Below are 26,127 nucleotides of genomic sequence, written 5' to 3' on the forward strand. Positions count from 1 at the left end.
ACACACACACACACACACACACACACACACACACACACACACACACACACACACACACACACGATGGAATAGGAAAGAGAGCAGGTAGTAACTAAGTACGCTTCCTGATCTCTGGGTTTACTTATCACAGTAATGAGGACAGTAATGAGGACAGAAATGAGGGCAGAGCTCCGCACTTACTGTAGCCCATCAGGATGAAGGCTCCTATAAGCATGATAACAGTCTGCAGAGCGTCTGTGTAGATAACAGCAGCCAGACCTCCTGTAGGGAAGAGCACAGGTTAGGGTCAGGCACTCCCGCAGGAGGATTACTCTGGGTTAGAGGAGCCCAGTGGAGATCCCACAGACCTCTCAGGACTGCGGAGCCTCCTGGATGGCTACCTCAGCAGGTCCTGTGCTGTGGACATTTCACAGCGTTGCTTCAGCTTCCGCTCCCTTCAGTTCCCAGTGATTCCTCTACTTCTGTGACTTGCAGTGATCAAAAGAATAGGGTGAAGCTTGCATGGGATTCCATACCTTCCTTCCCTCTAGGAGCCCTGGGACTTTGTTGTCCTGAGAACAGCTCGCTTTAAGAAGCCTCAGGCACTGTGGTACCCCACACCCGGAATCCTGGAATGTGGGAGGTGGAGGCAGAAGAGCCTGCCCTTGCTCGTGACTAGGCTAGGAAACATAAGACCATGTTCCAAAACAAGGGGGCTGGAAGGAACTCAAGGCAGAGAGCACTTAGCGAACCCTGGGTTCAGTCCTCAGCCCCACTTACCTCAATGGAGCGGAAGCTGCTCCCTACAGCCTGAGCTAACACCCACCACGTGAGGGAGGGAGGCCATGTTTCACCCAGCCATTCCAGCTGACACTGAGGTATAGTTCCACAAACCGTGTGAAACCCTCAAATCGTCCACCCAGGTAACTCATGCACGTACGGGACAAATTGGCCATTGTTTCAGCCCCACAAGGTGTGTGGACGCCTTGTTACAGGACACGTGGGTACTTGTTACACAGCAGTTCCTTACTCACACAGAAAGTGGGGCTTGCACAATGAACATTCCCCCCCTTTTTTTATTAAAAAATTAGCTTAGCATGCCAAATATTAAGTTCCATTATGGGAATATTCAAACGAAATTAGTTAATTCTCCTCTCCTTCTTCCCCACATCAGCCTGGCCCCTGTTTACCGCAGCTTCATTCTGCTTACACTTGTGCCCTGCTGCCCTCTGCCTCTCTCCGGGAGCATCTACGTCATTAGTGAAAATTATTTTCAAGAGTTGTACTTTATTTTTAAATATTCTGTTACATTACTTGTGTGTGCACACACATGGCATGATTCATGCATGGAGGTCAAAAGACAGCTTGAGGGACTCAGTTCCTTTCCGCCGTGTGGGTTCTAGGCACTGGGCTCAGGCTGACAGGTTTGGTGGCAAGAACCCTTATCCCCTGAGCCATGTCTCTGGCCTAAAACCTTTATTTTTAAGATTGGAAAAAGAATGTGAGTTCTAGCTATTTAAAACAAACCACCTGGGCTTGACACCATCACGGTGGCCTAAGAGGATTCTCATTGAATTTGCCCTCTCAAAAAACTCTTGGTGGTGTTCACAACTCCATAAATGTGTAGACAAAGCAGTGGCTCCAGCCTCCTCTGGGTGTCGCCCTCTGTTAGGGGAAGGGAACACTGACCTGTTACCTCCTACAAACGTGTTTACCAGAGAACAAACTGCTGGGCAATTAACAAAAGCACGTAGAAGGGTGTGGGGTCCTTACCGTCCCCTTCCTGATCAGCAGTAATAGAGCCCTCTCCCAAGTGATGGGGGACCTGGTTTACAATCCCACACAAGCTTTCTGCTGGTCTCTCAAGTGAGGCAGGAGTCACGAGAGCTCATAGCCTACTGAGTCCATCTTATTTCTGTGCCACAGTTTGGTACCCACTGAGGCCTCCTCTTTTCCAGACCGAGGTGCCATTCTATTTAGTTGGTCGCTGAATATCTGGTGACACCAGGCTCTGTGTGCCACCAAGAGGCCTGTTCCTGCCCTCCAAAGAGGAGACAGACGACTCCTCCATTCAAGGAACTCCGAGATGAACTGACCGTGACAAGAACATGATAATTAGCTCACTCCCCTCCGGCTCTGAGCACGTGGCTTCCAGTAGTCTTTCTGCATTAGGGACCTCTGTGTGCATTGAGTCCCCTCCCCTCCCCATTAGAGCCTCCTGTGGGGTGGTGCTCTCTGACCCTTGGAGCAAGTCCCCCCCCCTCCCGGAGCTGGGGACCGAACCCAGGGCCTTGCGCTTGAAGCGCTCGACCACTGAGCTAAATCCCCAACCCCTGGAGCAAGTTTTTTGTTGTTGTTTTTGTCCTCCAAAGTGCTAGTCTCTTCCCTGCCTCCTAGCTGCCTCCTCAGAGCCACTGCAGTCCTGTTCTGAGGAAAGCCTTCTAATAGCACTCCCTGAAGCTCAGTGGATATGGGCACATTGTCATTGTCACTTATGCCTTGCTACTCCGCTGATGGGGGATGTGTGTTCTCATCCCACGGCCTCTTCAGCTATCTTCCCCTCTGCTCGGAACTCTCCACACTTCCCATGTTATTTAGATTTGGTTAAAAGATCAACTTTGAGAGCCCTTGGCTGACTCTCCTGTGTTTTTAAAGAGCCCTCCCTCTTAAAAGCTCCTTTAAAAGAGCTTCCCCAGCTCCTTAGTCACCCTTGATAGCATTTATCAAGTGTAATAATATACTCTGACACTGACAGTTCATTTCTTTGTTCATGATTTGATTTGTTTCCTCATAGCCACTAGAAGGGGTGTGTGTGTGTGTGTGTGTGTGTGTGTGTGTGTGTGTGTGTGTGTGTGGTTATGTTGTTAATTTGGTTTCAGTAGTTTTCTTTTGGTATGGGAGAGGTGTTCTGGAGAGACAGGGTCTCTGTATAGCCCAGGCTGTCCTTGAACTCCTGTCCCAGGCCCCCAAGTTCTAGGATTATAGGCCTGAGGTAACACAGCCAGCTTTACAGTAGAGACTTTTGCTTCACAGGTCTGTTTCCATGCCCAGTTTTCTACAGCAAATGGCACACAGGTGATCCACACACGTGAGTGTGTGTAAGTACACATATATTTGTGGAATGAATTACACCAAGAGGATGCAGACCAGGGCGAAGCCAGAGTAGATAAACTAGTCAAACAAAAAACAAAACACAAAAACCAGCTACTTGAAAGCCTCCCGTTGCCAGGCACTACTTGAACACACATTTAAGAGGAAATGGATGAAGCCGTCTAAACTTAGACTCCCAAACCAGCTTCACATTGCCCAGCTCTGTATCATACATGTGGATTCACATGCTTGGTACTTAGTTGTCTCTCTACTAGTCCTTCTGGGACACATGAGTAGGAAAAGATTGCAAGACTGTGGGAAGATTTGTGTTTATTGAAACAGGATCTTGCTACATAGCCAGTCTGGCCTCCTGCCTCAGCCTCCCGGGTGTTGGGATGATGGGCATGATCCCATACACCTTATCTGGCTTATTTGTGGTGCCTTTAAATAATCGCTTTTCTGATTGAATAACCATCTTTCCTTTGGATAATGATTTTTAAAGTGTGATTGTCCAGGACAGTGGAGTGAGAGTGAGGTTTAGTGAGTAAATGGCTTTAGCACACTGGTGCGTCAGGATAAAGTGGGGGCCCTCGGCCCTCCCACCAACTAAGTAAGTATCAGCCACGCCCCATGATACCTGCAACAGTGTACAGAGCTGTGACTGCCAGCAGCCCGACTACGGCCAGGTACAGATCCAGGTGCAAGGACTGCTGAATGAAGATGGCCCCTGCATACATGTCCACCTGCAGGATGGGAAGTTAAAGAGTGAGTGGATGGGTAGATGGACTAGGGAGTGGGTGGATGGATGGACGGAAGAATGGACAGACAGGTGGGAGGGTGGATGAATGAATGGATGGATGGACAGACAGATGGACAGACAGATAGATGAACAGATGAACAGATAGACGGATGGGTGGATGGATGGGGGAGTGGGTGGATACATGGGCCAGGGAGTGGATGAGTGATTGACGAGGAAGGAATGGGTTATGATGGGCATTTACAGCAACTACCCATGACCAGGCTCTCTCAAACTCACAAATACAGAAAAGCTACACACATTGTTCCCTCATGCATCTCATCTTAAGCTGGAGGGAGGGGGCTCAAAACGAAGCCTGTGGGCAGTTAAGTTTGAGAGACCTTTGCTTTATCCTGGCAACAACCTCACAACCTCCCCCACTTCTACTGTCTTCCCACCCACTCTCCTCCACACTGTGACCCGCATGTTCCAGCCAAGGTGGTCTTGTTCACCTGTGTGGCTCTCACATCATCCACAATAGGCAAGCGAGAGTTGTACACCGGGCCCTTCAGTGCTCGCCAGTTGTTAACGTCATAGTCTTTATTCACTCTGTATCTCTAGGGCTTCAGGTTGCATCCCTTAACATATCATGACGTCATGCGTCTTCCAGGTTGGCTTGTGTTGGCCTAGCCGTCTGGACAGGCAATGCTTCTCGTTCCAGCTAGTGAATTGCTCCTAACATGACCCTCCCCCTGTGCCAGGCTATAAGAAAGCATTCTAAGGAGAGCCTTGAGTCTGCAGCGGGGATAGTCAGTTGCTGCCGTTTGTATGAGATGGGATTTATTTTGCCCCTGCAGGACAGACATCCATGTGGGACAAGAACATCGCCACCCCCAGGGTGACATCTTGGACTGATCCTTCTGAGGTTACGATATATCTGGTGTTTGCCACCTTCCTGGAGACCAGCCCATCCAAAGGTCAGCGTGAGGCATGCCCAGGCGGTCCTCAGCACATCTGATTAAGACCTGACCACTCTCTCATATCTGGAGGAAGGTCACAGGGTAGGGAAGTGGGGGTGGTTCTTGGATCTCCATTCGTGCTGAGATGTCACCAAACAAACTTTGGCAGCCTAGGGAGGGATTCCTTGCCTCTGCCTGTCCTTTATGCATGGTTCTTCTGCCTCCTCCTCTCTCTGCTTCCCTCTAACATCAAACCTGCCCCAGAGAGAAGTGATGTTGAGGAAACTCCTGCAGTGCACTGCGGTTAGCTTCTCACCCTGCAGGAGCAGCATGGTGAGGCCCCGTGTCCGCCTTACCGAGATCTTGGTGAAGATGTAGATGAACAAGTAGAGCACAGCCAGGGTGATGGGGATCCTGCTGCCCCCGAAGCGTCGCCTTAGGTATTCTGGCATCGTGGTTACCTGGGGGTTGAGACAGCTTGTAGCCATCAGATGACCTTGGGCATTTGCCTCCTCAGCCTGGCCACCGGCCCTGCCACCTCTCCCATTCCCACTGAACTCAGAAGCACAGAGTACATCTTTCTGGGCTTCTTCATGGGAAACATAAGGAGGAAGAGGACTTGGGAAGGGCAGACTGTGGAGGCATTTGGGTCTAGAGAGGGTTCTGCACCTATTTTGTGTTTCAGGGGTGTGTGTGGTGTGTGTGTGTGTGTGTGTGTGTGTGTGTGTGTGTGTGTGTGTGTGTGTATAAAGATTGCATGCCACAGCACAAATGTGGAAGTCAGAGGACAGCTTGAATCTCTCCTTCCATCATGAGGGTTTGAGGATTGAACTCAGGTTGCCAGGCTTGGCAGCAAGCCCCTTTCCCAGCTGAGCCACTTCACCACCCCAGACATGAGGCGGGTGTTTTCCATCCTACTTTAGCTGTAGGCTGGATTTCTTTAACTTATTTTTTTCTATTTATGCGAACTTACCTTTTTACTTAACCTGATACTAAAAACCTCATATTTTTGATTTTTTTTTGAGGGGGAGACTTCAATATAGGGTCTCTCTATGTAACCCTGGCTGCCCTGGAACTCACTTTGTAGACCTTCCAACTCAGCCTGCCTATGCTTCCCAAGTACTAGAAGCTATGCTCAGAGAATTTTTTTTTTTTTAAAACAGTGCTAGAAATTGAATTCTGGGCTTCTTGTATCTTAGGTAACTGAACTACACTTCAACCCTTGAAAACGAAATTTAAATTACTACTATAAGTGGAAAATCTGTCCCAAATTTAAGGAAACCCAGAAAAATGAGCAAAGGAAAGATCGAGCAACACAGCAGGTATCATCTGTTCTCTTTTAGCAACTTCCTGTTGCGGAGAGCCGCTCATGGGCCAGAGAGAAGGCAACCATGAGCAGATGGGCAGCACTGACAGGCAGCAGGGGAAGGGGAGGAGGGGGAGGGGAGGAAGAGATGATGATAGCAGCTGTAAGGGACACCGAGGCGACCCAGGGTGGGGAATTGGAAGGGAAATGTGGTATATGATCATAACACAGTGTATACATGTATGAAATTGTTAAAGAATAATTTTTTTAAAAAATTAAAGAGAGGAGCAAGAGATAACATTGCTGAAGTACTAAGGGCATCCAAGCTACACACGAGACTTTGCCCTCTGCCCCGTGATAAGATGAGCATGCCCCACACCATACCACATAAACAGGCGGAGTGATTGCATGCCATTAAAAGACTAAAGCTCACTGCAAAAATCAAGGGGGAAAAATCCACCAAGCAAGGTGGTTTATGCTCACAATCACAGCATTCAGGAGGCTGAGGCTGGAGGATTGTGAGTTTAAGGTTATTCAGTAAGACTGTTGCAGAAGAGAAGAGAAGAGAAGAGAAGAGAAGAGAAGAGAAGAGAAGAGAAGAGAAGAGAAGAGAAGAGAGGAGAAGGAAAAATAAAACCCCTGAATGACAATGGAAAGACAAGTTTTGTTCCATGGATCAGTGTGGTTGACTCCACAACCAACACTGAAATCAATACAGGAATCCCTGTCTGCCCATCCTTCAATGAGAAGCAAGGAATTCTGGGAACAGAACATCTTCATCCAAGAGGCACTGAGTTCTGGCAGCTCCCAGACACTGGGATGGGAGGCTGAGGCTGAGGCTGAGGCAGTCACAACCATGCGGGACGCTCCAGGGACTGGGTGGTTGTGACACTGGGTTGTAGTTTCTAAAGGCTATGGAATGTCCCTCTCGGTCACTCTGGGACCTGGGGTCAGCAGACATTCTTCCACAAGGTCCCAGGTGACTGATGAGGAAGGACGGGTGATGATGATATTCACAGGGTGCATGTTTACATTTGGAGAGGCCATGCTATGGTTTGGACTCACAGCATCTTCCAAAAACTTACATGGGGAGGGCTTGGTCCCCAGGTGATGGATCTAGTGAGAGAAGTGATTGGATCCTGGGGGCTCTGACCTAATAACGGATTCATCTGTTGATGGATTCGTAACTTGCTGACATTATCACAAGGTAGAGGGAGTTAGGAAGCTCCCTAGGAAACTAGGGAGCTAGATAGGGGCCTGGCTTGAGAAAGTAGGTTGCGGCAGGCCTGCCTTGAGGGATAGATTCTGTCACCAGCCCTTTCCTGACTCTCTGCTTCCTGGGTGCCATGAAGTGAATGGCCTTTCCCACCATGCTTTCCCCTCCTCTGTGTTTCTACCTTGCCATGAGTCTAAAACAAGGAAGCCCAGCTAACAGAAATCTCTGGAAATGTGAAAATAAGCTCCCCCACCCCCGTTAATTTTAAGGACTGTGTCACAGTTTAGATAAATAACCAATGTGGGCTGAGGGGCCAGACCTATTTTGGGAACAACAAGTCTTGGCAGTGATCCCAGCATTTAGGAGACTGAGGCAGGAGGATTATGAGTTTGAAGCCAGCCTGGGCTACCTGGTGAAAACCTGTCTCAAAAGAGTTAAACTGATAAATTCATAGTAGAATCTGACAGAATGTTCTAGGCAGTAGGTGTGTTCCAAGATGAGTTAAATGTTAACACACATTTGAATTTTTCATGTTAAAATATTGCCAAAAATAAATATAGCAATAGATACGTTAGTATGATTAATAAAGCTTTGTCATCCATCTCTTCTCAAAAGGCTGACTCTCATGGATGTCCTGCTGGAGTCCTTTTATTTACTGCAAAGATGCTCAGCAGGAAGTTTCCAGAAGTATTTTATACTGAGCTCTGACTCTGTCAGAAATACTGTACAGAGGGGTTGAAGCAAGCCTTGTACGCTGTGGGACCTAAGACCTAATCCGAGAGCACAATGGGTGCTCCGGTCCGTTCAGATAAATGTACCAGAGAAGACACTCGGGCGACCACTATCTAATCTGTGAATGACAGACAGCTGCATCTGGCCTTGGTTCCTGAGCTAAACTCCTCTCATTGGCTGCTGGTGTAGACTATCAGTTGACCCTGGGGTCAATCTAGGATAACTGCAGCTTCTACCTACAGGAAGGAGGGGACGAAGGAGAGTGCATCGTTAGCACACTACACAATAAGCTTGTATCTCAAAGCTACCCTTATTCTAAAGTCCAGGCCACTCAGGAAATAGCCCAGTGAGTCAGAGGATCTAGACCACAATACTCCTTCAGGTATAGACTCAAACCACAGCTGGATTCAGTGATAAAGAACCAGGGGACCAAGTAGGGACCACCCCTCTTGTTGGTGCTGGCTGAATGGGCAGAAGTAAATTCAGCAGCCGGATGTGGTGGCCTACATCCATAATCCTGACAGGGAGATCACAAATTCAAGGTCACCACATACTGAGACTGTCCCAAGAGCTAACTAAAACAACATGAATGGGACAAAAGACAGCCACCCTTAGAGATTACCACTCCAGGTCTTAGGGCCCTGGCCGACAGTGGCTCTGCATCGGGTTATACATACACTCTGTCTTGATGGTGGAGGCTTTAGAGAGAACCTCAGAAACTCTCTCCAGATGAGATCCAGTCTGCCCCTCATCCATGTCCATGGCAACCCCTCACTACTCCTGTGAAATCAATGCACCTGGTTATGACCCTGCATGAAGCTTAATGCACGACCGTCACTAGAGGAATGTACAGAGGAAATGGCAGAGGAGCGTGTGGCTGCTTGGTGGGCACCTGAAGCCTATGGTTCAATCTCCATGTTCATACGCAAAGTTAGTCTCTGAGGATGGGAAGTATTTGATGCTGTCCTCTAACATGGTAAATATGCAATAACATCTAAGGGCTGGGGAGGCATCCAGTCTATGCTTGCTATGCTAAAAGAGGGTCATACTTTGATCCCCAGACCCCATGTAAAAACCTAGATGTGAACACACTTAGAAATCCCAGTGCCAGGGCTGGAGAGATGGCTCAGTGGTTAAGAGCACTGACTGTTCTTCCAGAGGTCCTGAGTTCAAATCCCAGCAACCACATGGTGGCTCACAACCATCTATAAGGGGATCTGATGTCCTCTTCTGGCCTGCAGATGTATATGCAGCAGTGCATTCATACATTAAATAAATAAAATAAGAAAATGCAGAGAAAGCAGAGACAAGGATCCTAGCCGGTGAGCCTAGCTGAATTGCTAAGCCTCAGAATTCAGTGAGAGTTTGTCTCTTAAAAAATAAGGTTTGACTCCTAAGAATCAAGACCCAAGGCTGAACTCTGGACTGGATATGCATGTGCCTAAATATGCATGTTCACCCACACATGCATGTGCACATACATATGTGCACACACAAGTAATAAATAACAAATTCTCAGTGGTTAACAGCAAATGGAGAAGGTTTAGAAGAACAGAATACAGAAAAAAATATCTTTATGACCTTGGGGTAGGTAAGGATTTTTGTTTTTGTTATGATTGGAGAAGGCCAGGCTGGGCTGGAACTCATGTAGCCTAGGATTGCCTCAGATTCATGGCAATCCTTCTGCCTCAGCCTCCAGAACGGTAATATAACAGGCATGAACTGTCACATCTAAGTAGGAAAAGACATTTTTAAATGAGACATTGAAAGGAAAGATGATAAATGGGACTATGGTAAAAGTGAAATCTGTTTATGTGAAACTCCAGTAATTAAGTGAATGGTTAGGTGAATCTTTAGTGGTAGAATACGTCCCTGGCCTGTATAAGGCTCCGTGCCTGGTATCACACACACGCGCGCACACACGCGCGTGCGCAGAACAGGTTCCCCCAACAGCTTGTTTCCAGAACTGAATTTGCAAATTCCAAAATTTATACCCTGTAAGAAAGTGTCATTAGCATCATGGTCCCCCACAACCCAATAGGACAAACTAAAAGCCCAAAAGTCACAGAATGGTAGTGACAAGATCTGGAGTGACCCCACAACCCTAGACCTCAACAGCTTCTCATCTCAGCTCACTACACGGCTAAGGAGAGTCAGCTGCACACATCCCGATTCCTCTCACACACGGCTTTACGGAGTCAAGTCAGCTGCATTAAACTCCACTGCAAAGGGAAGCCGGGAAGTGAGCGGCCATGACTGAAGGGGAAGAAGCATCTAGAAGAGGTTTGCATCTGGATATGGGTGTTCATCTTACAACACAACACATTTGTGCTTTACGGCTTGACTGTGTTTACGGTGGCTGCCACACCTGCCTTTATGTCCTTTATGGTTTACGTTCTCACTACCATAGCACTTACCAGCGTGGGTTCACTCTCTCCTCGGCACCAGCCAAAGGATGTCTTTTTTAAAAATCCCAGGAATTTTATTTAATTTTCCTGCTTTTGTGGCGCTAGGCATGGAGCCCAGGGCCTTTGTGTCTGGGCTGGCAGAGTACCATTGGCCTGCGTCATCTTGTTACAAGACAGTAAGAGTGTACAGCTCTATTCAAATTGTCCCTTTTCCTGGCTTTACGTGGATGTCCCCTCTGCCTTGGAAGTTACCCTACTGATAGTTTATCTACTGCAAACAGTTATATCAGCTTGAGTTATCTCAGCTCTCTCAACCTCATCCCACTCCCCATAGTCAACTTCTGAGCATGTGACATTGCTGTCTGCTTGCCAGAAAAAAAATGGTATCCATCATCTGAGAACATCTGCCTATCCCCCCTCGGCTCTGAGGAACAACCTGAATCTGGTCTCCCTTTCTCCTTCCCTGTCTGGTCAGCTAAAACCTACTGCTTAGCAGGTCCTTGCAGGCCAAATCAGACAACCCAAGGCCAACCCTCCCAGGCGCATGGCAGGAGAGAACCAGGTCCTGAAAGTGTCCTCTGACCTATACACAGTCTGTGGTACACATGAACCTATGCACACACACAAGCTTGCGTGCATGTGCACACACACACACACACACGCACGCACACACAGATGCATCACTCCATTGCTATAACTGAGATATTTTCCATTTTCCTTTATTTTGCATGAGTTCACGAGCAGGCCCAGATCCCCTGCCCATCCAAGCCCCCTTAAACTCCTGGTAGTCTCCACAGGGAAGTCCATGTGTCCCACTTGACCATGTTTGTAACTTTTCATAATTTCTAATCCCCCAACTCCTACTTTGTCTATTTTAAAATTTTCACATTACAAAGTTAAATTCAGTCATTGCTCAGTGGGTGGCTATGAGGCCGTGTGCCCTGACACAGATGAAGGCCCGAGGAACCTGAGGGACAAGCAGTTGACAATGGCATCAAAAAGCCTTTGCCAGCTGCTTTCTACCAAGTCTGAGTCGGATGTGGTTCGGCGGTAGCAGTGATGGATTCCATCCCTAGGAGACACAGACAAAACCCTAAGTAGATATCTCGTCTGTGCAATTCTTTGTTGTTATCTCAGTCAGAAATAGCTCAGCCACCGTGTCACGCACATGCACATGGATGCATACGTGCTGAAAAGCTAAAAGCAACATGTTGTGGCTTATGCATACAGGGCATGGTAAGGTTTACCTTTGGCTTCTAACATTGAAAAGATCTTTTTGACCAGTCTCTGAGTACCCCATGTGTACAGTGGACCCTGGGTGCCAGTCAGAACTGCATGGGATGGGGGTCTCCTTTTTTTTTCTCACTTGTGCAGCATTTGTTCCCAGTGGCCGACTTAGTGGCTGTCTGGTGGATATCATAGTGGGATGTGCGCTGGCCTTCCCAGGGTTGTTCCCATGCCATATGGCCCGTCCCACTTCACACTCACCTGGCCAGCGATGTAGATAGGAAGGAAGATCCAGGCCAGCATCAGCACAGAAAACAAGCCCTGTCCAAAAAACACAGTCAGAGCTGCCCCGCCCACGTGATGGAGCCATTTCCCTGCACCCTGAGCCAGTCTAGCCTGCACTCCACGCTGATTTCGTCCCTTCCTTGCTGAGTGCTTCGTTTTCCCTGACCTCTAAACTTCTGGGGGGTTTTTTGTTTGTTTGTTTTTTGTTTTGTTTTTTTGTTTTTTCTGGAGCTGAGGACCGAATCCAGGGCCTTGTGCTTGCTAGGCAAGCGCTCTACCACTGAGCTAAATCCCCAACCCCTAAACTTCTGTTTTTAAAATGTCAAGAGACTAATGGCAAAGGGAAGAGTTCTTGAATTCTCAGCTTTTTAGAGGTGAGATGGGAAGCTCATTTTAGCTACAGAGTTTAAGACCAGTTTGAGCAGCATAGTGAGACCCTCAATAAAACAAAACAAAAACTCCAAACGAGCAAACAAAAGAGGATAAAGGAGAGAGGAAACAGGAAGAGAAGACTTGGCGACATCTATTTCTGTCTCCTAATACTATTGTCTTCTTTGGTCAGTTCTGCACCCCCTTATATTCCCCTGTAGTGGGGGGCTATACTAACAGGGCTTCTGGGGGAGTTAGCACAGGAAGCACCATCTTCCTCCCTTGAGAATTAGCCGTAAGAGGATCTCACTAGATTGCTTCAGAATCAGTGCAGTAGTACTGAGTGAGCATTTGGTCCATGCCAGGCACTCCCCTGCAGCCTTCACAATCAGGAGTTCAATTAATCTCCACACCACCCCCTAATGTACACAGGAGGTTCAGAAAAGTCAAGCAACTTGACCACAGTCACACAGCCTGAGTGTGACTGCTGAGGCCACCTGGTTCTAGCCTGTAGGGGACCCTTACTGTGTGAGAGTGTATGTGACATATAAGTCTGTGGCTGGCACAGGGTAAGCACCTACAAATACTTGTGATTGTGAACGATACACGCACCCCTAGGAAAAGCTCCTCTGTGAGATGCTTCCAATGGAGAGGAACGTGAAGAATGCATCTGTGTCTCCAGGGACATGACATTTCAGTGATGGTCAACTGATGCTTAAAATACACAGCTATGCCTTCTGTCAGCTGCTTCCTGCCGCTTCCTACATAGGCAAGCAAGCATCCCGAGCCCTTGTCCTCTTGACTTTTGGGGTTGTGGCCCTATAGGTCCCCACCAAGCAGATACCTCGAAGCCTCCTGTCTGCTTAACTAAAAATGCCATTCACTTTAAAAGTACCAAGTAAGTATTCTTATGCCTCCCCTGGTTTCTACTGCAGAACAAAGAGGAGACGTCTGTATCGTGGCAAAACTCACATTAAGCTCATAGGCAGCAACAGAAATGCCCACAGCAGCACCAGACCCTGCTAGGCCAATGAAGTGTCCACTTCCAACATTGCTGGCAAACAAGGATGCACCCACCTGTGGGGAGATAATGAGAGAGTTCATGAGGCTGGGCCTGGAGAAATGTCCCGACTCCCAGCTCTTAAAAAGGACAGAGACAGGTGGGGGGGATAAAGTGAGCTCATTTCATCCTACGTGTCTGATTTGTGTCTGAGTGCACTTGAGAAAGTGTCTGCAGCGTCCGTGGTTGATTACAGGTAAATACCTCATGATGCAAACCAGCTCTGCTCCCAGCTCAGCAAAGTGTGTGTGCCTGTGTGTGTGCATGCGTGTGTGTGTGTGTGTGTGTGTGTGTGTGTGTGTGTGTGTTTGACAGTGTCTGAAGATCCACTTAAAAAAAGAATAGCTAATTGGACTGTTGTGCTTGTATCTGTGCCTTCAACATCCAGTCCTCTTGGTCCCATGAACAGCATCCATTTTCATTCCGACATACAGCTCATACAGCTCAGCTCCTCAGGTCAGGTGTTGAGTGCGACATCCAGGCTCAAGCCCAGGCAGAGCAGCAGTCTACCCTAGCCATAGCAACTGCTACAGTGATGAGCTTGAGATGCAATCAGGGATACAGCAGTTACCAGGGAAACTGCCAGGGAGGGAGGCGGATGCTCTTTACATCTTTACATGCCGGCCTGGACCTGGAGGTGGATGAGGAGTCTGGAGTGATGTTCTTGTGGAGCTGAAGGCATTTGTCTGTAAAGACCTTAGAGACGGAGAGAGGCTAAAGCAGGTAAGTGACAGGCAGGTGACAGATGATGGATGGATTGATGGATGGATAGACAAGTGACAGAGGGTGTATGTGCACTGATTGCTAGACAGGTGGCAGGTAGATGCTAGATCAACAGAAGGGAGAGAACGTTTGAGAAGCTAGGTTCTCCTGTCATAGCAGTGTCGGTAAATTGAATCTCTGCAGCTGTCCTGTAGGTGGGATGACAGATTCTCTCTGTGTAAATAAATTTAAGTTGAATCAAGTTTTTTCTAGTTGAGTTGAAGAGTCTTTGAGAAATGACCTAAAACACAGTTTTGCAGTGCTTGAATGGGAACCAGAGCCTGTACACACTAGGCAAGCACCTACCACAGAAGAGATTAATTAAACCAGAGACCACTTACTGGCCACCACACCATGTCACCTCCAGCCAGGAAGTAGCCTTTCACTGTGTCTCGTTTGGTCCTCACCGTGGACTGCAAAGAAGAAGAGGGCTGGGTGAGGAGAATGCCACGCTCGGCCATCTGAAGAGAGCAGAGGCTGTGAACTGCAAGCGCACATTTGGACCGAGATTCATTTTGTCTGACTGAGATTTTGATGTGACTATCTTTAGATAGTCCTGCCAGTGCCCGCTTCACATGTTTGGGATGCCCTGCATGTCGTCTAGGCTCTGAGCTGCACGCCTGCGGCTTGCCAGTGGCATCTGCAAATTTCATTGTTCATTGTTTTCAATGTTCTATACACTGTTTCTGTGAGGTTCTCCATAGGCACCAGCCCCTTCCTTCCTTTCTTTTTCTTTCTTTCTTTCTCTGTTTCTTTCTTTCTTTCTCATTTTTTTCAAGGTAGGGTTTCTCTAGCTGTCCTGAAACTCTCTTTGTAAACCAAGCTGGACTTGAACTCTCAAAGATTCCCCCTCCCTCTGCCTCCCAAGTGCTGGGATTAAACGCATGAACCACCACATCCGTCACCAAATTGTTTCTTAAAATACATTTTTTTACCTTTTTACTTTACATTTTGAGATGGATTCAAACATAGCATGGACTGGCCTGGCACTCGCTTTGTAGATCAGGCTAGTATAACTCAGAGATCTGCCTGCCTCTGCCTCCCGAGTGCTGTGATTAAAGGTGTGTACCGTGCACAGCCAACAGTGCACCCCCGTCCACCCCTACGGGGTTGCTGTTTGTAGCACAGCTGTGGAAGGCTGAGCCTGAAGTTCCAGTATCTCCACGCTGCTGTAACATAGTACCCAGAGACAGGGGTCTGTAAAAATGAAAATATCTCTCTCACGGTTCTGAGGGTCATAGGTCAAGGGGCCAGCAGGTCCAACCTCTGGAGGGCCTGTCCCTCTAGATGCAGCCTCCTCTGTGTCCTCCCTCATGTGATGAGAGAGAAGAAGGGCACCAAAAAGACTGGCCAGTATCTTTATCTCTTTTATAATGCCCCACCCTTCTGACAATCACTTCCTGAAGGTGCTGCCTCTTAATGCCATCGCACAGAGACTAAAATCCAACATGAGGTTTGGAAGGAACATAAGTGACTCATCTCATACCACCCCCCTCTCCGGGGTCTCATGTAGCCTAGGCTTGGTATCGAAGTCTCTATGTAGCTGAAGGTGACCTGAACTCCTGATCTTCCTGCTTACACCCTTTAGGTGTTGGGATTACAACTGTACATCACTGTGCCCAGTTTGTATTGCACTGGGAATATAAATAGGACCTCGGGGGCTGGAGAGATGGCTCAGTGCTTAAGAGCACCGACTGCTCTTCCAGAGGTCCTGAGTTCAATTCCCAGCAACCACAACCATCTGTAATGGGATCAGTTTCACCAGGTCAGTTCTGGGGATCAAAGTCAGGTTCGTAGATTTGGTAGCAAGTGTCATTACCCACAGAGCCATCTTGCCAGACCCCAGAAGTGATTCTTAAACATATCCTATGGAAGGATATCCAGCCTCACTCATTATAAGCAAGTGTTAACAATGCCCTGAGATATCCTTTTCCCTCATCAGGTTGGCAAAATGCAAGCAATACATTGCTACTGAGGGTGGCAAGCAGGCTGGCATATATCACTGTTGAGGTGCAGACTAAAACTAGCTCAAAGAGGACATCTGATGGCAGCTGCCATATTACAAATGCGTGCTGTCTCATAGCCTGACAAGTCTTCTGTAGCAAAAGTATCCTGCATTAGCATCACTCCAGAACAACAGGGTGCACAGTTGCACCATTACAATGCTGTGGTAAGAAACAGGAGAACAAAAGCCCTCAGCACAGGTCACTACATAAGTCACACTGGAAGCATCCGCAGGAACACCCTGCAACTTTTAAGACAATGAAGATGGTTCTATGTGCTGATGCAAAGATGTCCAGGAGACAGAGCTGGGCGGAAACAGCAAGGTTAGCAAAAAGAGGACAGAGCACACACACATGTGCACACACATGTACACACACATGTGCACACACATGTACACACACACATGTACACACATACATGTACACACACATACACACACCACACACAAACACAATACACCACACATACACATGTATACACATGTACACACACACACTACACACATATACACTCACAAACACACATATACTACACACACATGTACACATACTGTACACACATACACACTACACACATATGTACACACACTACACATGCATACACATACACAAACATACACTACCTACATATGTACACACATGTATACAAACTATATATGCACAAACACACATGTATACACATGTACACATACTATACACTCACTACACACATATATACACACACTATACATGCATACACATACACAAACACATATACTACCCACATATGTACACACATGTATATAAACTATATACACACAAACACACATGTACTACACACATGTACACACACTACATACACACTACACACAATATACATATGTACACACACTACACATATGTGCACACACAAACACACATATACACATTACACATACATATACACACACACTGAACACACACATGTACACACACATTAATCTTTTCTCTCTCTCTTGCTTTCTCTCTCTCTCTTTCACACACACACACACACACACTATACCTCCCCATACACACACTAACATTTGCTCTGTCTGTCTCTCTCACAAACACAATGCTTTCTATATCTCTGTATTTCTCTCACATACATGCACACATGCATACATACATTTGCTCCATTTCTCTGTCTCCTTCTCATTCTCTGCTTCTCTGTCTCTGTCTGTCTGTCTGTCTCTCTCTCAGACACACACACACACACACACACACACACACACACATACACACAGAATGTTTGCTGTCTGGGCATGATATTGCACACCTGTAATTCCAGCATTCCAGAGGCTAAGACAAGAGGCCCACAGTTTGAAGGCAGACTGAACTATGTGGCAAGACTTTGTCTCCAAAGTACATATAATTTGTTTTGATTTGCCTTTAAACCTGGAAGAATATATTAATAAATAGTATGTCCAAAGCTCATGAGTTAATAATTGTGGTCACATTGAAGGAAATGGTCATAGTAAAACTTGACATGATATTTATTAAGCTACTATAAGTTTTGAACCATGTGACTATAACTATATTGCATGCATACATACATGCATATATGTGATATATACATATAATATATATTATCTCATTGTGTATCCCTGGCTGTTCTGGAACTTGCTATATGAGCCAGAATGCCTTGACCTCACAGAGATCACCTGCCTGCACGTATTTTAAGTCCTAATTGCTATAGTTTATTTCTTCCCTTCTTGGTATCGTGTTTTCCCAACCGATAGGCTTTTACTCTGGGGTTTTGGCCAGATATTTTCACCTTGCCCCATCTCTCGCCTCATCTCCTGGCTTACCCATAATCCAACAGCCAGGACAAAGAGGAAGTACAGAACCAAGACAACAATGTCCGCAGGCTCCATGCTCTTCTGGGGAAAGGCCTCCAGGGCATCAGACGGTGGAGGCTGAGGGCTGGAGGTGGTACTCTCCATGGTGCTGAATGACTTCTCAGTCCTGGGGAAAGCAAAGCAACATTGACCTGTGGCTGCCCCCCAAGCCGCATGGAGAGAGAGAGAGAGAGAGAGAGAGAGAGAGAGAGAGAGAGAGAGAGAGAGAGAGAGAGAGAGAGAGAGAGAGAGAGAGAGAGAGAGAGACAGAGACAGAGACAGAGAGACAGAGAGAGAGAGACAGAGAGAGAGACAGAGACAGAGAGAGAGAGAGAGAGAGAGAGAGAGAGAGAGAGAGAGACAGAGACAGAGAGAGACAGAGACAGAGAGAGAGAGAGAGACAGAGACAGAGAGAGACAGAGACAGAGAGAGACAGAGAGACAGAGAGAGACAGAGAGACAGAGAGACAGAGACACAGAGACAGACAGAGGCATAGACAGAGAGATACCTAGATGGAGATCTAGTGGAGACAGGGCTTTAGGAAGTCAGATCCATCCCTCTGCCTATCCACTCTTCCATCCACTCAGAAAATTCATAGAAACTCACACCATTGCAGTTGATTTGCTTGTTTGGTTTTGTTTTTGTTTTAACAATTCAACTATTCACTCAGCAAAAGGTAAGAACAAACAATTCAAAGAGTACAGACAACACCAGGCATGTTAGCAATCCCAACACTTTGGAGGATTACTGAATGTGAAGCCAGGCTGGACTACATAGCGAGACCCTGTCAGAAAGAGAAAATTAAAAAGAAAGTTCCAGCATGTTTTTGTCCTGGTTTAGTTTCTGTTGCTGTGACAAACACCGAGACCAAACGTAACTTGGAGAGGAAAGGGTTTATTTTGTCATATATGTTGTGGTCCATCTCTGAACCAAGTTCGTTACAGAAACTGAAGGAGAGACCATGGCTCGCTCCCAGGCTCACGTGGAGCTGCCTTTCTCATACAGTCCAGGCCTACCTTCCAGGGATGGTACGGCCCACAGTAGACTGGACCGAACCACTCTAATCAGCAGTTAAGAACATGTTTCACAGACATGACCACAGGCTAACCTGATGGAGGTGATCTCCAAGTGAGATTCTCTCTTCCCAGCTATCTCAGTTTGCTTTCTATTGCTGTAATAGACACCAGGACCAAATGCAACTTGAGGAGGAAAAGGTTCATTTGGCTCCCACTTCCATATCACAGCACATCACTGAGGGAAGTCAGGACAGGAAATCATGCAGGGACCTGGAGACAGGAGCTGATGCAAAGACCACAGAGAAATGCTACTTACTAGCTCGTTCCCCATGGCTTACTCAGCCTGCTCTCTTATACTACCCAGGATCACCTGCTTAGGGTGGCACCGACCATAGTGAGCTCCACCCTTCCACATCAATCATTAAATCAGGAGAATGGGCCACAGACTTGCCCCCAGGTCAGTTTGATGAAGGCAGTTTCTCAGCTGAAAGTCTGTCTTCCCATATGTCATGTTTGTGTTGAATGGATGAAAAATAACAATAATAAAAAAAAACTAGTCAGCACACTCTTCTGCTTCTGCTTAATAAGCGCATGGCCGGAGTAAAATAAGAGGAGGCAGTCTTGTTCTAATGCTGCATCCTTCCATAAATTGTTTATATTTAATATACACACAGCATCCGCTGTCTGCCCAGACTCCCTCTAAAGTGTTTTTCTACACTGCAGAGTGGACTCTTTGTTATCATCTTTATTTCCTAGGAGTTAAAACAGAAATGTTAAGTAGCTTGTCCAGGTAACACAATTCAAGCAGAAGGGTTGGGTTTGAAGCTGAATGACCTTGCTCTAGAATCCATGCTTAGAACTACTATTAGAAACCACTTCTCCGAAGACTGCATTACCATGGGCAATTTATGAGAGACCTATGATAGGCTGGATAATGTCTAATTTCCAGAACCTGTGATTGTATGGTTGTATGATTGTATGCTAGCCAGTTGACCTTAAAATAGGATGATCCCAGCACAGCTGGGAGCTTCTAATGCAATCACAAGTGGCACAGAATCAGAAGGGTCAGAGAAGTGATAGGGTAAGAAGGCTCAGCTCAGCATCGCTGGCTTTGAGCATGGGATGATGGGCCCTGAGCCAAGGGATACAAGTGACTTCTAGAAGCTCACAAAGCAAATGAGAAGAATCTGACCCAGGGCCTCCAGAAAGAACTCAGCTCTGCTGAGGCCTGTGTGTGTGTGTGTGTGTGTGTGTGTGTGTATGGTAGAAGGTGTGTGTATTAGGGTTCTCTAGAGACACGGAACTTATGGGATGTCTCTGTATATTAAGGGAATTTGTTGGAATGACTCACGGTCTGCAGTCTGACTAATCCCAAAATGGGCAGCTGTGATGGGAAGTCCAAGAGTCTAGTAGCTGGTCAGTCCCACAGGCTGGATGTTTCGGCTGCTCTTCTGCATCAGCTGGAACCCTGACGAAGTAGGCGTCCAGTGGGTGTGCTGGCAAAACAATCGCAAGCAGGTAAAACACGAGCCCCTCCTTCCATTGTCCTTATGCAGGCCTCCAGCAGAGGTATGTATGTAGTTCATTCCAAATAGTCAAGTTCACAGCTGGGAATAACCATCCCAGTCCACCCCTTGTCAACTTGACACAAATCGTATCTCACGTCCCAATGCAAACAATAACCAGCATCCCATCCTCTGATCTGGGTACAGTGTTATTTGCCAACGAGTCCAAAGCGCTTGCTTCCTTCTGCTCATTTTGTCCAACCAGCATAATCTTGTCTACACAGTACACCAGTGTGAATTTGGTAGAGAAGACAGACGATCAAGGTCCCTTCTAACTAAGCTGTGACACAGGGCAGGAGAGCTAATATAATCCTTGAGGCAAAACTATAAAGGTATACTGCTGGCCTTGCCAGCTGAAAGCAAACTGCTTCTGGTTGTCCCTATGGACAGGCAGTAAGATAAGGGCATCTGCTAGATCAATAGCTGTGTACCAGGTACCAGGAGATGTGCTGATTTGCTCAAGTAAGGAAACTACATCTGGTACAGCAGCTGCAGTCAGAGTTACTATCTGACTTAGTTTTCAGTAGTCAACTGTCATTCTCCACAGTCCATCTGTCTGTCTCCACTGACCAGATAGGAGAGCTAAAGAGAGACGAGGTGGGAATCTCCAACCCTGTATCTTTTAAGTCCTTGATGGTGACATTAGTTTCTGCAACTCCTCCAGGAATATCACACTGTTCTGATTCACTATTTTCTTTGGCAGAGGCAACTCTGAAGGCTTCCATTTAGCCTTTCCAACCATAATAACCTCACCCCATAGGTCAGGGAACCAATGTGAGATCTCTGCCAATTTCTACATATATCTATCCTAATTATACATTCTGGAACTGGGGAAATGACCAGAGGATGTGTTCAGGGACCTACTGGACCTACTGTAAGTCATTAGACATCAGCCAAAACTCCATTAACCACCTGGCCTCCATAAGCCCCTACTTTAACAGGAGGGCCACAATGTTTCTTGGGATCACCTAGAATCAGTATCAATTCAGAACCAGTATCCAAGAGACCCCAGAAAGTCTGGTTATTTCCTTTCCCCAGTGTACAGTTACCCTTGTAAAAGACAGTAGGTCCCTCTGGGGAAGAACAGTCGAAAGGCTAACAGTAAAACTTTTAAATGTTTTAGCAGGATCCTTCCTCAGGGGAACCTGGCCATCCCTTCATTCAAGGGATTCTGGGTCTGCAAACTGGCTCAAGTCTGGAAATTGATTCACTGGCTGAGATTGCCTTTTTGCTATGATTCAATGTAGACTTCCCTTCATTTGAGAATTTTTCTGCTTATACAGATCAGACATGCTGTAGGCTTCTTATCTGTTTCACGCCTGAAAACACCATGAGTAGTTAGCCAGTACCAACGGTCTGAACGAGTCATGCCATTATAAAATTGACCTCACCTGTGCTGACCATCATGAGTTAGGTGATTATGAATGTTGTTTTGCCTATGCTGGCCATTATAATAACTACAACGCGCTTAGTGCTGGCACCCAGTCCCTGCTACCCCAGGGCCCAGTCAAACCCATTGCATTTAATTCATCCACTGAGCAGCAGCGTCTCCAACGCTGAGGTCTGGCACAAGGAAAAGAGTGACAACAAAACCCTTCACATGTGCTGGTGTCCCTGTCACCAGTTTGTATCTTATAGGATTCGTGAAGGTCATGTATTCAAGGCCTTCCAATCTGGTGGAAGATTAGGTTTTACATAGTGTACCCTCTCTAGCATTGCAATTTCCCTAAGCCATTTTTTTTAAAGATTTTATTTTTATTTATATGAGGACACTACTGCTGTCTTCAGACACACCAGAAGAGGGCATTGGATCCCATTACAGATGGTTATGAGCCACCACCACATGGGAATTGAACTCAGGACCTCTGGAAGAGCAGTCAGTGCTCTTAACCACTGAGCCGTTTCTCCAGCCCCTTCCCGAAGCCTTAAAATCCCTTCGTCCACACTAAGCCAAGGAATATCAGGCATCTCCAACTCCTTTTCAGTAGGCCGTCCTCTGATAAAGACTTCAGCCAACCATTCAAACCAACTTCAGACACCTCTTTTAAATGTGAAGCTTCCATATTAAACCTAGAATCTCCACTCAGAGGATTTATACCAATAAACTCAGCCTTCCACCATTATCCTACACCCTGAAATCCATGCCCACACATGTTCCCCAGACTTCTGCTTGAATGAATTATTAAACTCATTGTGACAATTTGAATATGCTTGACCCAGGAAGTAGCATTATTAGGAGGTGTGGCCTTTTTGGAGGAAGTATCACTGTGGGGGTGGGCTTTGAGACCCTCCTCCTGGCTGCCTAGAAGACTGTCCTGTCATGGCTGCCTTCAGATCAAGATGTAGAAGGCTGGAGAGATGGCTCATGAGTTAAAAGCATTGATTGCTCTTCTAGAGGTCCTGAGTTCAATTCCCAGAAACTGCATGGTGACTCACAACCATCTGTAATGGGATCTGATGCCCTCTTCTGCCACACTCCATGAAGTGAACTCCCCCACTCCCCTGGGAAAAAAAGAAAGAAAGAAAAAGGTGTAGAACTCTCAGCTCCTCCAGCAGCAAGCCTGCCTGACTGCTAGCACGCTGCCATGCTTCTCAGTTGACAACAATGAACTAACCCTCTGAACCTGTGAACCAGCCCCAATTAAATGTTGTCCTTTATAAGAGTTGCCTTGGTCATGGTGTCTCTTCACAGCAATGGAAACCCTAACTAAGACACTGAAGCTCCTAAGTAATGTAGCACACTTCCTCATAGACTACAGTTTTTCCCTCCCTTCACGGGGCCTGCTTTGCCTTGAGTCTGGTTAGAGGTCTAGAGGCAACTATTGGTGGGTCTTGGGGAATATCAGTATTGTCTTTCCTGGCACTTTCTTCAAAGAAAAATCACTGCTGGTTTATCAGGCAATGAAGTATTAATTTCTTCAGGCGAAACGGCCAAAATTTCAAGAGATGGAACTGAGGGTACCACTTCCTCAGGTGAGGTAAACCTTTGAGACTCTGAGGATTCAAAGTTCTCAGCTTCAACAGGGTCTTCCCACACATCCCTATCCCAAGTTCAGGATCCCATTCTTTGCCAATTAACGCCCTTACTTTAGCTGCTGACGCCCTCTGAGGCTGAGACTTGAATTTTCACTGTAATTCAACCAAACTTGCTGAACCGGCTGGTTTTGTGTGTCAACTTGGCACAAGCTGGAGTTATCACAGAGAAAGGAGCCTCCCTTGAGGAAATGCCCATGAGATCCAGCTGTAAGGCATTTTCTCAATTAGTGATCAAGGGTGGGAGGACCCATTATGGGCGATGCCATCCCTGGGCATGCCTTGGGTTCTATAAGAAAGCAAGCTGAACAAGCCAGGGAAAGCAATCCAATAAGCAGCACTTCATGGCCTGCCTCAGCTCCTGCCTCCAGGTTCCTACCCTGTGTAAGTTCCAGTCCTGACTTCCTTTGGTGATGAACAGCAATGTGGAAGTGTAATAAACCCTTTCCTCCACAGCTTGCGTCTTGGTCATGATGTTTTGTGCAGGAACACAAACCCTGACTAAGACACTTCTCATGAGGTCTTCAGTTTGATTTTCTGCAACTTAAGCTCTATGGCTGCTGGAGAGAAGATCCTCCTCACGGGCACATTTAGACTGTTTATTTGCATATGGAGCTGGTCAGTTTTTTTATGCAGTTCATTCTTTTATCAATTTATACAGAAATGCTAAGAGCAACCAACCAGCAAAATCATTTTCCTTATTTTCCCCCAAACTGCAGAAAGTTTCATATACCAAGTCATTTAAGCCATTGCCATTCAGAATTGATAAATAAACATAATCAAGGGCCTTTACTTCTTTCAGTTTGAAACATAGTTTCCACCATTGGCTTTCAATGTTCTCTAAGCTCCTAGGAGAGGGTGATGGAGAGGTTTCACTAGCTGAAGATGCTGGTGAATTAGAAGGTGCTGGCAAAGGCAGGACCCCCCAGTGGAGGGATAAAGACAACAGCCCACAGACAAAACTTTCGACACAAAATGTGTCCTGTCTACAGGAAATGCAGGGACAGAGGTGGAACAGAGACCGAGAGAATGGCCAACCAATAACTGGTCCAACTTGAGACCCATCCCATGGGCAAACACCAATCTCTGACACTATTAATGATACTCTGTTATGCTTGCACATAGGAGCCTATCATAACTGTCCTCTGAGAGGATCCACCCAGAAGATGACTGAAACAGATGCAGAGACCCACAGTCAAACACTAGAAGGAGCTTGGGAACTCTTATGGAAGAGTTTGGAGAAGAATTGAGGGCCCCGAAGAGGATAGGAACTCCACAGGAAGACCAACAGAGCCAACTAACCTGGATCCTCGGGGACTCTTAGACACTGAGCCACAAACCAAAGAGCATGCATGGGCTGGACCAAGCCCCCTGACACACATATAACCGAGGAGAAGGGAGAACTCAGTAGGGTGGGCAGCAATTGGGATGTACCATGAATAAACAAATAAATAAATGGAAAAGGAGAGAGAAGGTGCTGCCAAATTATAAAGCCTACTCCAGATACTTAAAAGATTCATCCTTATAGTTCTGTCTCTCTAGAACCACTCCAAGAGCCAACTTCTGCATTAGTCAGGGTTCTCTAGAGTCACAGAACTTATGAAATGTCTCTATATATTAAGGGGATTTATTGGAATGACTTACAGTCTGCAGTCTGGGTGTTTCAGCTGGTCTTCTGTATCAGATGGAATCCTGAAGAAGTAGGTTCCGACAGATGTGCTTGCTGGTTAGTAGGTGCAAGCAGGCAAAGAAGAATGAACCCTTCCTTCTTCCATTGTCCTTATGTAGGCTTCCAGCAGGTGTGGCCCAGATTAAAGGTTTGTACCACCATGCCTGGACCTAAATTTTTCTTATTTTGAAACTGGGTCTCTCCCAGGCTGGCCTTAAACTCAGAGATCTGCTTGTCTCTGTCTCCTGGGATTAAAGGTATGTTCCACCTTGCCTGGGCCTAAGATTTTCATGGCTACTATGCCTCAGGATCCAGATCAAAAGCCTGTGTCTTCTTCCAGCCTCAAGTTCCGGATCACGGGTGTGCCCTCCCTTTCTAGATTTAGTCAGGTTGATAACCTGGAATAGCCATCACAGTGTGTAAACTGTGGGTGTGCCTGTGTATGTGACACTGCATGGGCCAGTAGGAGTCTGCAGAGGTCAACATCAGGAATCTTTTTCTTGGCTCTCTCTACCTTGTGTTTTGAGGTAAGGTCTCTCATTGAGCCTGGAGCTCACCCAGTGCTTAGACTGGCTTCCCAGAGAGCCCAGGGATTTGCCTTCTCTGTCCTTCTCAGAGCCGATGTTACAAGCAGGCACCACACAGCTGTTCACTGGGAATCTGAACTCCGATTGTCATGCTTGCACACCAGGTACTTTCACATTGGGCTAGTTCCTCAGCCATCTCCTGGTACCTGGATTTGCGCTCAGTAAGACCCACCTGGAGCTTTGAACTCCAGACCTTAAGATGATAAGCCTGTGCGGTTTTAGCCACCAAATCTGGGATTTGGTGCAGCAACAATGAGAATCCAACAGAAATCCTTAGGTGGTTCTGA

At 46.7% G+C, this 26,127-nt stretch overlaps 1 protein-coding gene across 1 annotated transcript in view; it reads right to left on the reverse strand.

Annotated features, from left to right (window-relative positions):
• The window catches only part of Slc5a11 (solute carrier family 5 member 11), a 42,737-nt gene extending 22,264 nt beyond the window's left edge, over positions 1-20,473 (reverse strand). Inside the window, exons 1-8 of the mRNA XM_032892711.1 lie at positions 20,338-20,473; positions 17,941-18,097; positions 14,471-14,542; positions 13,280-13,384; positions 11,915-11,974; positions 5,121-5,225; positions 3,707-3,812; positions 181-261 (exon numbers count right to left, since the gene is read on the reverse strand). Coding sequence (XP_032748602.1) covers positions 181-261; positions 3,707-3,812; positions 5,121-5,225; positions 11,915-11,974; positions 13,280-13,384; positions 14,471-14,542; positions 17,941-18,075 — 664 coding nt within the window. The 5' untranslated portion in view covers positions 18,076-18,097; positions 20,338-20,473. The remainder of the gene's footprint in view (positions 1-180; positions 262-3,706; positions 3,813-5,120; positions 5,226-11,914; positions 11,975-13,279; positions 13,385-14,470; positions 14,543-17,940; positions 18,098-20,337) is intronic.
• Positions 20,474-26,127: the final 5,654 nt, after the last annotated feature.

Source organism: Rattus rattus, chromosome 2, assembly GCF_011064425.1.
Source record: "Rattus rattus isolate New Zealand chromosome 2, Rrattus_CSIRO_v1, whole genome shotgun sequence".
Lineage (NCBI taxonomy): Eukaryota > Metazoa > Chordata > Mammalia > Rodentia > Muridae > Rattus > Rattus rattus.